The sequence below is a fragment of the Empidonax traillii genome, unplaced genomic scaffold (genome assembly GCF_003031625.1).
Source record: "Empidonax traillii isolate 1590-97213 ecotype Southwest subspecies unplaced genomic scaffold, ASM303162v1 scaffold3:size4013460, whole genome shotgun sequence".
Classification (NCBI taxonomy): Eukaryota; Metazoa; Chordata; class Aves; order Passeriformes; family Tyrannidae; genus Empidonax; species Empidonax traillii.
This window is the reverse complement of record NW_020955196.1, coordinates 3,204,666-3,218,266: the sequence shown is the minus strand read 5'-3', so window position 1 is coordinate 3,218,266 and position 13,601 is coordinate 3,204,666. Positions and strand designations below refer to the sequence as shown.

At 41.8% G+C, this 13,601-nt stretch overlaps 1 protein-coding gene across 12 annotated transcripts in view; it reads left to right on the top strand.

The window, feature by feature from the left end:
- ELAVL2 (ELAV like RNA binding protein 2) overlaps positions 1 to 13,601 on the top strand; it is a 124,172-nt gene that overhangs the window by 64,925 nt on the left and 45,646 nt on the right. For 4 of the 12 annotated variants that reach the window (XM_027911437.1, XM_027911453.1, XM_027911461.1 and 1 more), the window contains exon 2: positions 10,228 to 10,468. In XM_027911437.1, the coding sequence (XP_027767238.1) occupies positions 10,228 to 10,468 (241 nt within the window). Of the gene's footprint in view, positions 1 to 5,914; positions 6,475 to 10,227; positions 10,469 to 13,601 lie in introns of those variants that run through there. The other 8 variants (XM_027911229.1, XM_027911290.1, XM_027911352.1 and 5 more) reach the window with 5 other exon arrangements.

Genomic DNA, 13,601 nt, shown 5'->3' with positions numbered 1-13,601 from the left:
TTGGCAAATATCACCCCAATCCATAAAAAAGGCTGCAAGGCTGACCCTAGTAACTACAGGCCTGTCAGCCTGACCTCGGTGCCTGGCAGAGTTATGGAGCAGATCATCCTGTGTGCAATCACACAGCAGCTACAGGATGGACAAGGGATCAGACCCAGCCAACATGGGTTTAGGAGGGGCAGATCCTGTCTGACCAACCTGATCTCCTTTTACGATCAGGTGACCCACCTGGTAGATGAGGGAAAGGCTGTGGATGTGTCTATGTGGACTTCAGCGAAGCCTTTGACACTGTCTCCCATAATATACTCCTGGAAAAGCTGCAGCCCATGGCTTGGACAGGGGCACTCTGTGCTGGGTTAGGAACTGGCTGGAGGGCCGGGCCCAGAGAGTGCTGGTGAACGGGGCTGCATCCAGCTGGCAGCTGGTCACCAGTGGTGTCCCCCAGGGATCAGTGCTGGGCCCAGTTCTGTTTAACGTCTTCATTGATGATTTGGATGAGGGGATTGAGTCCATCATCAGCAAATTTGCAGACAACGCCAAGTTGGGAGGGAGTGTCGATCAGCTGGAAGGCAGGAGGGCTCTGCAGAGGGATCTGGATAGACTGGAGAGTTGGGCTGACTCCAATAGGATGAAGTTCAACAAGGCCAAGTGCCGGGTCCTGCACTTTGGCCACAACAACCCCCTGCAGCGCTACAGGCTGGGCACAGAGTGGCTGGAGAGCAGCCAGGCAGAAAGGGACCTGCGGATGCTGATTGACAGGAGGCTGAACATGAGCCAGCAGTGTGCCCAGGGGGCCAAGAAGGCCAGTGGCATCCTGGCCTGGATCAGGAACAGTGTGGCCAGCAGGAGCAGGGCAGTGATCCTTCCCCTGTACTCAGCGCTGGTGAGGCCACACCTTGAGTATTGTGTTCAGCTCTGGGCCCCTCAGTTCAGGAAGGACATTGAGGTGCTGGAGCGGGTCCAGAGAAGAGCAACGAGGCTGGTGAAGGGACTTGAGCACAAGTCCTGTGAGGAGAGGCTGAGGGAGCTGGGTTTGTTTAGTCTGGAGAAGAGAAGGCTTAGAGGTGACCTCATCACTCTCTTCAACTACCTGAAGGCAGGTTATAGCCAGGTGGGGGTTGGTCTCTTCTCCCAGGCAACCAACAATAGGACAAGAGGACATGGGCTCAAGTTCTGCCAGGGGAGGTTTAGGTTAGATGTTAGGAAGAAATTCTTTACAGAGAGGGTAATCAGGCATTGGAACGGCCTACCCAGAGAGGTGGTGGATTCACCATCCCTGGAGGTTTTTAAGCAGAGATTGGATGTGGCCTTTAGTGCCATGATATAGTAATTGGAGTTGGATCAGGGGTTGGACTTGATGATCTTGGAGGTCTTTTCCAACTCAGTCTATTGTATGATTCTATGAATAGTGCATGTTGATGCTATCTTGCTCAGGGAACGAGTTATCTTGGTAGAAGTGACTGTGTGTTTAAATCGACCTGAATAATTAGGAACACAAAAATGGTTACGCTTCACTGGAGTCTCACTTTAACTTATCACTTAATAGGCTGTTTCTTTTTTTAAAGAAGACTTAGGGTTCTTTCTAGTATGGTTTCTGAGGTAAATTAACCTGTATGTTTCTCTCCCTTTACCCCAGCTGATGCAATAATCAGTAATTGTGGTTAGAAGAGTTCCTGTTTTGTCTCTAGACATTCCACTGTCAGTCGATGTCCTTGCCTTGTTGTGCATGCATTTTTTTTTTTTCAGAACTGCTTGAAAATATTTATTGGCTGTATTCCTAATAGTAGTTTCAGTGGGGCATTGTTTAGAGCAGTATTAGAATACTCTTAAGTATTTTGCAAGAATGTTAAGAGTTTTGAAAAGCATTTCATATGGAGTGGAGACTTTTTAATTGGTGTGTATACATTTTTAGTGTTTCTTAGTATCTTTACTTTTATTCCTTCTGTCATTTTAGTGTCCTTTCATGCCTGTACTAATGGCTATTTCTTGCTCAACTGTCTGCAGGTGTCCACTTGTCTTCTCATTGTCTGGAATGCACAAATCTGCCTTGTTACCTCTTTGTCCTTGCTTAGAACTTCTGCAGATTAACTTTTGCACCACCAATCAGAAGGGTGAATTGCAATCCTTTTCCCCTACATCCTGTATGATTTTTTTTTTCATATACATCTTCATTCTTAACTGACTGTGACTTTGAGGCCAAGGTATAGAAGTGTTAGGTTGTCTTACTTGTTTAGTGATTCATTCAAGAATCAGGGTGAAAATTTTCCCCTTCGAACCTCCCACTTTTGAGATCATATATAGTTGGCTTTTTACTGTTGTATGGGAATCCTGCTTTCTGGTCTTAGTTGCTTGTGTTTACACCAGTAACTTTCTGTTAATTGCAAATTTTGAAACCACCTTATTATCAGAGGAATTCTGAGTTTTCTGTGAGGCTTCTTGGTCTTTGATCTGTGTTTTATCAGAGTTCTTCTGTATAACTTTGCATAAATCAAGAGGTACACTTTTGGTTGGTTCTCTTGATCTGTATGAGTTCTCTCCTCAAGCAATACCCTGATCTGGTTTGTGCTGCAGATTTTTAAATAATGCAATAAACAACAAATGAATGGACAAGCAAGCGGGAAGGGCTTAGAATGGAGAAATACTGGTTTTATACTATTAAAGACAAAGTGAAAACACAGATGAAGAAATAAGCATTCTTTAGTCTGTTTGTACAGACTCACCAGGTTATGCTGTTAATGTGTGGACAGTAGAGTAACCATCATGCTTTCCTTGACAGCTGTCTTTCCTTCAGGGAAACTGAAAGAATGAATAGTGTTTTGTTCTGACAGGCAAGGTTCTGGACTGAAGAGATGCCCTCTGGCCTATATGTGCCTTTAACCATAAAGAAGTGTGGGATATTCTGGTAACCTGTGTAATGGGTTTTGCATATGCCAGATTGAACAGCTGCTGTTATGCCTTACTGGTTTTTTTTGAGCAAGCAAACCCTTATTACTTTTTTGAGTATGCATGAATTAATGCTGTGCTTTCATGCATTTCATGAATCATCAAATAATGAAGGCTTTTTTTTTTTTTTTTTTAAGGTGTTTGGGGTGGGAAGGGGGGGGGGAGTTTTGTGCCTGAGCCAGTTGTGTAAGGACACTGGCTTGATTAAAAGCACTATCCCACCTCCATAAGGTCTACTTCTTCACCCAGATTGTAGCCTTTCCTGCTGGGTGCTCACCCCCTCTGTCTTAGGCGAATCAGAGGTTTTGCCACCACACCCAAAACCCTCCTCATCTCCCTTGGCCAAGGGGTACAAACTCGGACCCAGCAAAGCACCCTGTTGCATTTGCAAATTGCATTGTTTTGATAATTAAACATTAACATTTCAGCCTCTCACAGAAGTATGTAGCTGAACCAGGGCAGGCATCTGTGCAGTGATTTTTTTTGTGTGTGTGTGGTGTCTGTAATAGAAATAGAAATAAATTCTGTGTATAAAACCTATGTAAAATTACTTTTTGCCCCCTTAGTGGCAGGGGTGCACAGGGATGAATCAAACAGGTGGTAGGAATATTTTGGTCAGAAGTGTGAGGCACTAAAGGTTTCTCCCTAGCATATATATATCTCTGTGTGTGTGTGTATGTATATATGCAGGTGAGGTGGTGATGGTGGTTGAAGGCTTGTTTTACCACCTCCTTGGTTCTGTTGCAACACTGCCAGGATCCCACCTCAACTTGTATTTTCAGCTAAGCATGAACAATTCAGTATGTTACACAACAAAATACATGTGTTGCAGGAAAATTGATAGCCCACTGTGACTACTGTTTTCCCCATCTTCATCTTGCTACCTCTACTTTGTTTTCTAAAGCTCTCATATAAAAATCTACAATTGGAACTATTGTATGGCAACCAGAACTAATTGCATAAATCATATGGCTTTTGAACTCCTGATATTTTGCTCTTGAAAAACAAAAAGCCTACCTGTTTTTTTTTTCTTTTTAACCTTACTCATGACTGCAGCTAATTAGAAACTGGGATTCAGTTAATGCTGTAAATAGTGTTTAAGAGTGTTTGGGTTTAAAATCTTAACTGTGTCTGGTGAACTAAAAGTGAGCTTGAGAAATAGATGACTCCCATGCACTGTATGTTAACAAAAGGAACCACTCAGCTTGCTGAACTGAACAACTTTGTCTTTAGCTCTGTTTTCTTTCATCATTGTAAAGAAGGAGCAGATTTACTTGGTCACCTTGACTTTCTTCCCCTCTTAATTTGAATGCTTTTAAGACAAGCTTACATTTACTCAGTAGGCATAGAACCCTGTTTACTGAACTCAGTGTTTTCATAGGTTTTGAGTGGAGTAACTGCTGAAATAGTTTAATAACCTAAAGTGTAATACTGTTTCTGAATCTAATAGTCAAAAACTGAATTAGGTTTTTTTAATGATACTAAAGTTTCTTCAGTAGTTCAGAACTTTAAAACTTATGTTGCAGACTACTCGCAGCTCCAATTCTATGGTAATGTGCTGTTTTAGTACGCTGGTTAGGCAGAAAACTGACTTTCAGAAAACCTAATTTATTTTTTCTATGATATAATTAGCCATACAATTTTGTTTGTTTGTTTTTGATTTTTTTTTTTAAGGTCGGGTAGAAGTGTAAATAAAATAATAAGAACTCCCCCAGTTTTCCAAACTAGATGTAAAAGAGCAGTCTGCAGCTTTGAAGATAACAAAAATGGTCGGAAAATTGCTAAAGCAAAATATGATTTGGAGACATAGTGGTGTGGTAGAGAATTGAATTGCACATTGAAGCAAGTATGTTATAGAATTCTTCAGTAAGGACAGATGTGTTACACAAACTGGAAGTACCTCAAATGAGAGGTACTCCTTTCTTTTTCTGAGAAGTGCTGCAGTGCTCGAGAATGGTGAAGTCTGTCATGAGTACACAGAAGGCCTGTACGTACAAGTAAGCTGTCCTATTGAAGTTTTGCCTCTATAGCCTGTGGTTCATGGGAAGCAAATAATCCATGGGGTTACACTGCTTTGAAAGCCATAGAGATCCAAATGCCTATTACACACATCAGAAAATTTTGGAGAGTGCTACTTTAATGCTTTCTCCTTAATAAAGCTTGTCTGGACGTAAAAGAAGTTGGTTGAGACTTTTGGATTTTTTCCTGTGATAAGCAGTTAATGAAATGTACTTGGCTGTAAAGAACAGAGAGCTTTAGCAGCGCAGTTGTCGCTCTTGGCTTTGGATTGACACCGGAGAGAATGGCGTGCAAGCTTGCAGTAGATACCAAAGCATCAGTGTTTTGCATAAAGAGACGACTGATGGTCTTTATTAACTTAGAAATAAAGATAAGATATGAAGTCAGCTAACCATATGAACTTCGTAGCAAACTGAAAAGTAATTTTCACCATTTTAAAACAGAAACAGAAAAAGTTTTGAAGTCCATCTTTATAAACCCTGGATGCACCAGCCCTCTGAAGCCTGTCTTTTTAAATCAAATTTAGACTTGCCCTTTCTTTTAACCAAGGGCAAGGAAGTAGTCTCAAACTGTGGCAAGAATCAAGAGTCTTCCTATTTGTGCCTGTTGTTCCTATTGTGGTTGTATTTCACATCCAAACTACTTGTAATCATCTGCAAGTGGCCTATTAGCTTTTGTGGTATCCTCCTAGCACTGTTCAATGTAAATCCAATTGGATTTGCAGCAGTTTTTTAGTTAAAACAAAGAATGTTCTTGGGGACAGAAATACCCTCATGAAAAACACTTCCGTATTTTGCCCCAGTTATTTCACTTGAGAAGTCCTTGACTCTATTGCCAGTTGTATATCCAGTGATACTTTTAAATGGCTTTTGCAAGGCAACATAGTGAATATCATCTGTGCAAGATTCTAATTAATTTTTAAAACCTAGAATTTTAAGAACAGACTGGATTCTGACAAGGTAGTTTGGTGTAGTTTTTTTCTGTGGGCTGGGAAAGACTTGCATGTAAGGGGAGCTATCTTTCAGGGGTGCATGGTCATCTTATGTGCTGATGGAAAATCTGGAACTTACTGTGTTTTCTTTCTTTTCTCTTCAGTCTTGAAGATTTAAAATTTCCTTTGTGATACAGTTTCTTTTAGGCATGGTGTGGTTCTGGAGGTAGTTTCCAGGGTAGACACAGGGGTAACCAGACTGCATTATCTTTTAAATCTTCTTAAAAATAAGCATCTTACTTCACATAAGAAAAACAATTTTAGAACTGAATTTGGAAAGATTAGATTGGAATTGCCTCAAATCCAATTAAGCCACACTGCATGGACGTGCTGGGAATATATAAATGCAATTACTGTAAATTTGTACAAACTGATTTGTTGCATTATCTTGCTAATCTAACATACGGTACTTTTTGTGTCCATATTGCAGACGGCAACTCCAAACTAACATGGCAGTCAGACTGTGTGATGTGGCTTCTCTGCTTAGAAGTGGTTCGTGGGCAGCAGAGCCTTGGACTGGGGTCTGTGGGACTTTTCTTAAATTCTGTAGGCTGCTTTTTTACATGTTAATAGTGCTGAGGCCATACCAAAGTCTTTAAATCTCCCATTTGGAATGCTAACTTATATGTTCCATTATAGGCTGTAGGTTGTGTTCTTATTTGTGAGAGCCTAGAGCACACTGACATGCCAAGACAACTTTTACCATAATATGGTGATCTCCTGTGGAAATTACACTGCAGTGGCTTGCCTTTCTTCTAATGTCAATTAGATTTTAGTACTAATTCAAAATACCTGGTGGGTAATTGAAGAGGAGTATTGTATTAAAATGGTTTTGGTATGGTCTGAATACTAAGTTGCAGTAACTTTGAAAACCTGTATACTGTGTGTTTATGATTACTATCTTTAAAGTATATTTACCAGTCTTATTCTAAGAAATTGTTAGAAAACTGTAAATTTATCTCATTCTACTTTTCTGAGTGAAAAATATTTAGTGCTTTGTGCGTTGTCTTTTATGAACAGTTCTATTAAACCTATCAGTGGGATATGCATTATTTGTAAAACATATTAATATCACTTTGTTCAGAGCAGATGGTTCTAGAGCTGAGAAATGCTGTAATTTTCAGCGCACACAGGCTACTTCAGCTGTTCACTTGAATGCTGGCTTAGGATCCTGTTCTTGCCACCTGAACATGAAAATAAAAGTGCAATTAAGTGAATTGTTTGCTGTCCTTGCTAAATCCTGTGAATTTTGATAAGTGAACATGTCAAATATGAAAGTAGAAGACAAAAAGGGGAAAAAGCAATCCTAGAGAGCCTCAGTTGGAGCACAGCATTTGTGACTACTATCTCTACCAGATACACTTGTCTTTTGAAAAGTAATTTATCTTAACTGGGGTCATCTCCTGTATCATCTTTTCAGTGGACTTGTTTTGTCAGTGGCAGGAGCTGGTTATCCCTTTGAGTTTGTCACAAGAGAAGAAAATGTTGTTCCATTTGCAGCTCTTTAAGAAAACTAGATTATGTATTTGTAATAAATGTTCTTAGCAGACGCATCCTTTTTTTTCATTGTGCTGAAGTAACCTCTTGTAAAATTCTTCTCTATGTGGAACATAGAAATGTGTTCCCAGGAATGTCTGAAATGTACATTTAGAAATTCAGCTTCTACCCCCTCATATTTTTAGGAAGTTCAGTTATGTACTCCCTGAGCGTAGATGACCTAATCAGCTGTTTCGATATGCATTGATTGCATAGTGTGCTTTAAACTGGACTGTTAGTGCAGAACCTTCAGAGGTCCTGATGCTACACTGTGATTTTACAAGAGGCTTTCTTTTGAGAGCTCCTCCCAGCAGTTAATTATGAGGTTGGATTTCAGTGATTGATGGATTTCTTCAGTAAACTTCTTGCTTGGTCTTCTTCTGTGTTGAAATGCGTATCATTGGAGAATTAACTTAGGTAATTTCCTCTTGAATGTTGTCCTTGAATAGTTGGTCTCAAAGAGGATAGGCTGCCCAAGTCTTGGATATTAGACTGGCTTTAAAAATCCACTGTGATTACCAACTGTTGCCGTTCAATCACTGACTGAGATGTCAGAGAGCCTTTTGTATATGTGCAGCTTGTGACAAGTATTTGTGTACAATTAGAGTCCTCCACATTACTTCTGCTGCATCTTACAGTCATACAGTCAGTTACTTTGAGGTGAGACACAGAATCATACAATGGTTTGAGTTGAAAGGTATCTTAAAGATCATCTAGCCCTAATGCACTTTGCTGTGACCTTCCACTAGACCAGGTTGATCAAAGCCCCATCTGACCTGACTGTAAACATTTGCAGGGATGGGGCATCCACAGCCTCTCTGGGCAGCCTGTGCCAGTGCCTCACCACTGTCAAAGTAAAGAATTTCTTCCTAATATCTAATCTAAACCTGCTCTGTTTCAACTTGAAGCCACTTCCTCTTGTCCTGCCACTACAGGACCTTGTAAAAGTCCCTCTACATGTTTCTTGCAGGCTCCCTTCAGGTACTGGAAGGCCACAGTAAGGTCACCTGGAAACCTCCGCTCTACAAGGCTGAGCAGTTCCCGCTCTCTCAGCCTTTCCTTGTAGGAAAGGTACTCCATCTTTCCCATCACCTTGGTGGCCTCATCTGGACTTGCTGTAACAGGTTGATGTCCTTCCTGTGCTGTTGACTGAGGACCCCAGAGCTGCATGCAGCACTCAGGGTGGGGTCTCACCAGAGTGGAGTAGAAGAGCAGAATCCCCTCACTTGACCTACTGGCCATGATTCTTTTGGTGGAACCAAGAACACACTTTCTGAGCTGCAGTGCACATTGTTCATATCTAGCTTCATCCACCAATACCCCCAAGTCCTTCTTGACAGGGCTGCACTCAATCTGTTTATCCCCCAGCCTGTATTGATACTGGGAATTGCCATGAATGACCCTGGTGCCAAGTTGCCATGACCTTGCACTTGGCCTTGTTGAACCTGATATTGCCATGGGCCCAGTTTTCCAGCTTGACCAGGTCCCTCTGGATGGCATCCCATCCTTCAAGTGTGGCAGCTGCACCACTTAGCCTGATGTCATTTGCAATCTTGATGTGGATGCCCTTGATCCCTTTGTCTGTGTTACTGGTGAAGACATTGAATGACACTGGTCCTGGTATGGACCCCCGAAGGACACCACTTGTCACTGATGTCCATTGAGACTGAGCCGTTTACCAGTATCCTCTGGATGCAGCTATCCAGCCACTCTCTTCTCCATCTACCCATCAGTTATCTCCACTTTAGAGAAAGGGATGTTGTGGGGTGCAAGGCCTGTGTCAAAGGCTTTACAGAAGTCCATGTAGATGACTGGCATCTGTAGCCCTTCCCTTGTCCACTGACAGAGTCATTCCGTCATAAAACGCCTCTTGGTTGGTCAGGCAGGACATGCCCTTGGTGAAACCGTGATGGCTGTCTCCAGGTACTTCCTCATTCTTCCTGTGTTTTAGCATAGCTTCTAGGAATTTCTGTTCTGTGATCTTCCAAGGCACAGAGCAGTTCTTGGAGTGGTGGTCACTCCCTTATTTTGATATCTAAAAGTAAAAGATTCAAATTTGTATGTTTTCAGAGTTCAGGTGAGGGAAGAACTGAGACCCAGGAGTTGCCAATTTAGTCAAATGAAAGCATTTAGAAACCTAATTCCAACCTGTGGTGACATAGGCTTAACATAGATGTTGTCAAGTAAGAGTTTTTCATCCCAGCACATTTATATATCCTCTAAGTCTCTCTTTAAAATACTAATCTTGATTGCTGCTGCTTATGAGAAATATACTCAGGATACAGTTCATCCTCACTTTTCTGAAAATAATCAGATACTATCACCTTAAAAGCTGCATTTCATGTTGTTCCACGAACCAGTTGTAAGTTTATAGAAATGATTATTACCCTTGCAACAGGCCAATTCTGCTTGGTAACTTCTATAATAGAAAGGCTGTAATGCCCCTAAATACAGGGAGTGGCAGAGGATGAAAACTAAGCTTTTAGTGTTGATGTCACTGAGTGAGCTTCTTGAAGATACACTTCATTTTCCTGCAAGTTTTTAAAGTATTGCCTTGACTAACACTTAAGATCCTTCTGTATTGGTGGGGAGGGTTTTTTTTTTTTTTTGCGTGTAGAGGCAGTATATGGCCTTGGCAGTACCGTTTCTGCATAGTGATAGCTCTTGCATTATTGTTTAGACTCTCCTACTAGATAGTGAAATAGGAGGTTTGATGCTTCTTGTTTTCTGTTTTTCAGCAGGTAATTGCTGCCATGGAAACACAGCTGTCTAACGGACCAACTTGTAATAACACGGCCCATGGTTCAACCACCATAAACAATTGCTCGTCACCAGTTGATTCTGGGAACACAGAAGACAGCAAGACCAATTTAATAGTCAACTACCTTCCCCAAAACATGACTCAAGAAGAACTGAAGAGTCTGTTTGGCAGCATTGGGGAGATAGAATCCTGCAAGCTTGTCAGGGACAAAATAACAGGTATGTTGGTTTTGGAGTTTTCAGCATCTTTTCATTTTTCCAGGCAGTGAACTGTCAGATGGTGTTTTATAATTAAGTCATGGAATACAGGTGGAAGAAACCATGGCTGATACTGCTAGTCAGAAAGACTTTAGATTAATTTTTTAATTACATACACCAAAATTTCATCCAGGTTTGCGTGAGTGTTATAAATGCAATGGGGCATTTAAACCTGAGGTTTGGATTCTTTGGAAAGATGACTTGGATGTGGAAAAGCAGATACTTACACAAGGTTTCCTTGAGTTTTAATTCAATTTCATTGGAGTTAGATTTTAGCTCTAGTTGATGAAAAGCTTCCTTTTTCAAGGATGCAGGTAATGAAACTTGTACCTTGGAAAAAGAGCAGATTACCTGACTTTGTAGGTAGAGCTGATTTTGCATTGCAGCACTGCAGCAATTTCTTTAGAATGTGCACTTGAATCAATATGTGCTCTTTGACTTCCTTCTTATTGAATAGCCCCTGACTTCTGTGCTGTTGGATGAAGGTGGCTTTGCCTCCCCTTTGGTTCTGCATAACCAGTGCTTCTTACTGTAGCAGATGATTTGTCCTTAAGATGTTAGGTAGCAGAATGGGTAAATCTGTAAAATATCCTACTTCAGCATAGTAGTCTGGGATACTGAAGCCACTGCTTTTTAGTCCCTCTGGATTGACCAAGTCTCTGCTCTTCAGTGTGAGGAATACTGAATGTTTTTGGGGATGCCAGATAAACTAGGTTGGGCTGAATGCAGCAACCTCCTGTCTTCAGGTGGGGGCTGGTTGATGCCGAAAACAAGCCTGTTTTCTTTATAGGTCATGACTCCAGTGCTTTGAAACAAAAGATCCGTTACTCAAGTATTTCCTGACCTTTTGTCATGGGAGCAGAAGGATGAAGCTGGTACTTCATCAGTTGTTGGGATGGCTGTTCAAAGTGTTTGTCTCTGTCTTGCAGAAATGAGTTCACATATTTAGCATTCCTTATTAGACTTGTTTAAGAATGACATGCTTCCCCCAACTAAGAGGCTGTTGCAGAGCTGAGCCTCAAGGTCTTAATGATCAGTGTCCAAATTGCCATGTCCTTACATTATGGTTTTGATGTTTTGTATGCTAGAAGTCCCCATTACTGGTGCATCATTTCAAAAGAGTCCTTACCTGGGAATGGAGCAAGACTTAATTGTAGATCTCTTGTTTTGAGGTGGGATATTTTCTGTATAGCATGAAGTGATGCCTAAGAAGGATCCTGCATTCACAGGAAAACTTCACTGAAATAATGTTTTCAGTAGCTGAGAACTCCAGAGTTGGAACTGTTGGAGATAGAGCTGGTTTTTTTATTTTATCAGAAAACAGCTTCTCAGCTTTGAACCATACTTTTAGCTGCCAGGAAGCATACTGCATTAGTCTTGTTCCAAAAGGTTTTAATGTTATAAGTGAGATTGAGAAATGTGGTGTCTTGCCTTATAACTTCATTGGGAGCAATACTTCTGATTTAAGTAGCCTGGAGCAAGATTACCTTTTGTTTGTGGATGCTGAGGAGAAAACTCTCTAGCTTCAGTCCTTTTCAAGTTTCTAGCTTCAGTACATTTTCAAGTTTTCTACAGAGTTCCTGAAAAGCAGATTTTTTTTTTTTACTTCCAAATTCAGAACAGAGATTGTAACCAGGTTTCTGTGAAGAAAGATTTGGCATGAATTTCGGAATTTTATTGGTTTGATTCCTGTGTTAAAGCAGTGGTTTTTTTCCTCCTGAAATGAACTGCCGTGAGTACTAGATACTTTGTGAGTACCTTTAAATTTTGAGAAATTTAGGGGTGCATAGAAGTTGATGATACACATTTTTATGCTGTCAGCATCACCAAGGTCTGGTATGGTTTGTCTCCACCACTCCAGGCCTGCTAATTTGCAGACAGAGTGGAGTTTGCTGGTGGCAGCACACAGCAACCAATCCAGTCTTGGCCTTGTTGCAGAGTGGCATCATCCTGCAAGCTTGTTGTTAGAGACTGTTTCACTTCGTGGGGACTGTCACTGGTGGCAAGGCCAACAGTGGGGAGGAAGAAAGCAGAGCCCACTGATCACTGGGGCAGAGATCAACTTGTTTACCCAAAAGGGCATCCAGTGGGGCCACATGGAGATGTGATCTCTGCAGCTATGCCCAGTTAGCAGCCACAGTCCTGTCCTAAGAATCAGTTATTCCTGACATGGTTAACTGGATCACCAGTGCTATGTAGTGAAGTTCAGAGGAGTCAAGGCAAGTTACTGTTGTCTTGACCAGTACTCATTAGAGCATCCTGTAAATTTGAACCAAACTTTCTCCCACCCTATTATTGAATATGCACTCTGTGGTCACATCTACAACATTGGAGTGCATTTAAGACTGCATTGTGATAGAATCACAGAATGTTTTGGGTTGGAAGGGATCTTAACCAATTCCAACCCCCCTGCCATGGGTAGGAGCAACTCTCACTAGAGGTGGAAGTGCCCCAGTTACTTAAAGCTGGACACTTTAGGATTGAGATGAGTTAAGCTTGAAGGCTGTCCTGCCTCTGGAAAACCTAGTTGAGGCAAAGGAGGCACCCTGGAGTTCAAGTACTAATTTCATGTGGCAGTCTAAAGTCAGTTCGAGTAGTTTCAGTAATGCTTTTTCCATGGAGTACTTGTTAGAACATCTTGATTTTGTCCAGCCAGTGGTTATAGTTCCTTGAGGCGTACTGCCAACATAAAGTTTGTGTCCCTTATTGGTTGTTAGCTAAGGGTTTACTTGTGAAGGAGTTAGGAGAGAAATCTAACCTGTAAAAGGTTCCTGCTGGACATCTCCCAGCATGCTGAGTGTTGACCTGCTGGAAGGCAGGAGGGCTCTGCAGAGTGACCTGGATAGGCTGGAGAGTTGAGCTGATTCCAGTGGGATGAAGTTCAACAAGGCCAAGTGCCAGGTCTTGCACTTTGGCCACAACAACCCCCTGCAGCGCTACAGGCTGGGCACAGAGTGGCTGGAGAGCAGCCAGGCAGAAAGGGACCTGGGGGTGCTGATTGACAGGAGGCTGAACATGAGCCAGCAGTGTGCCCAGGTGGCCAAGAAGGCCAATGGCATCCTGGCCTGGATCAGGAACAGTGTGGCCAGCAGGA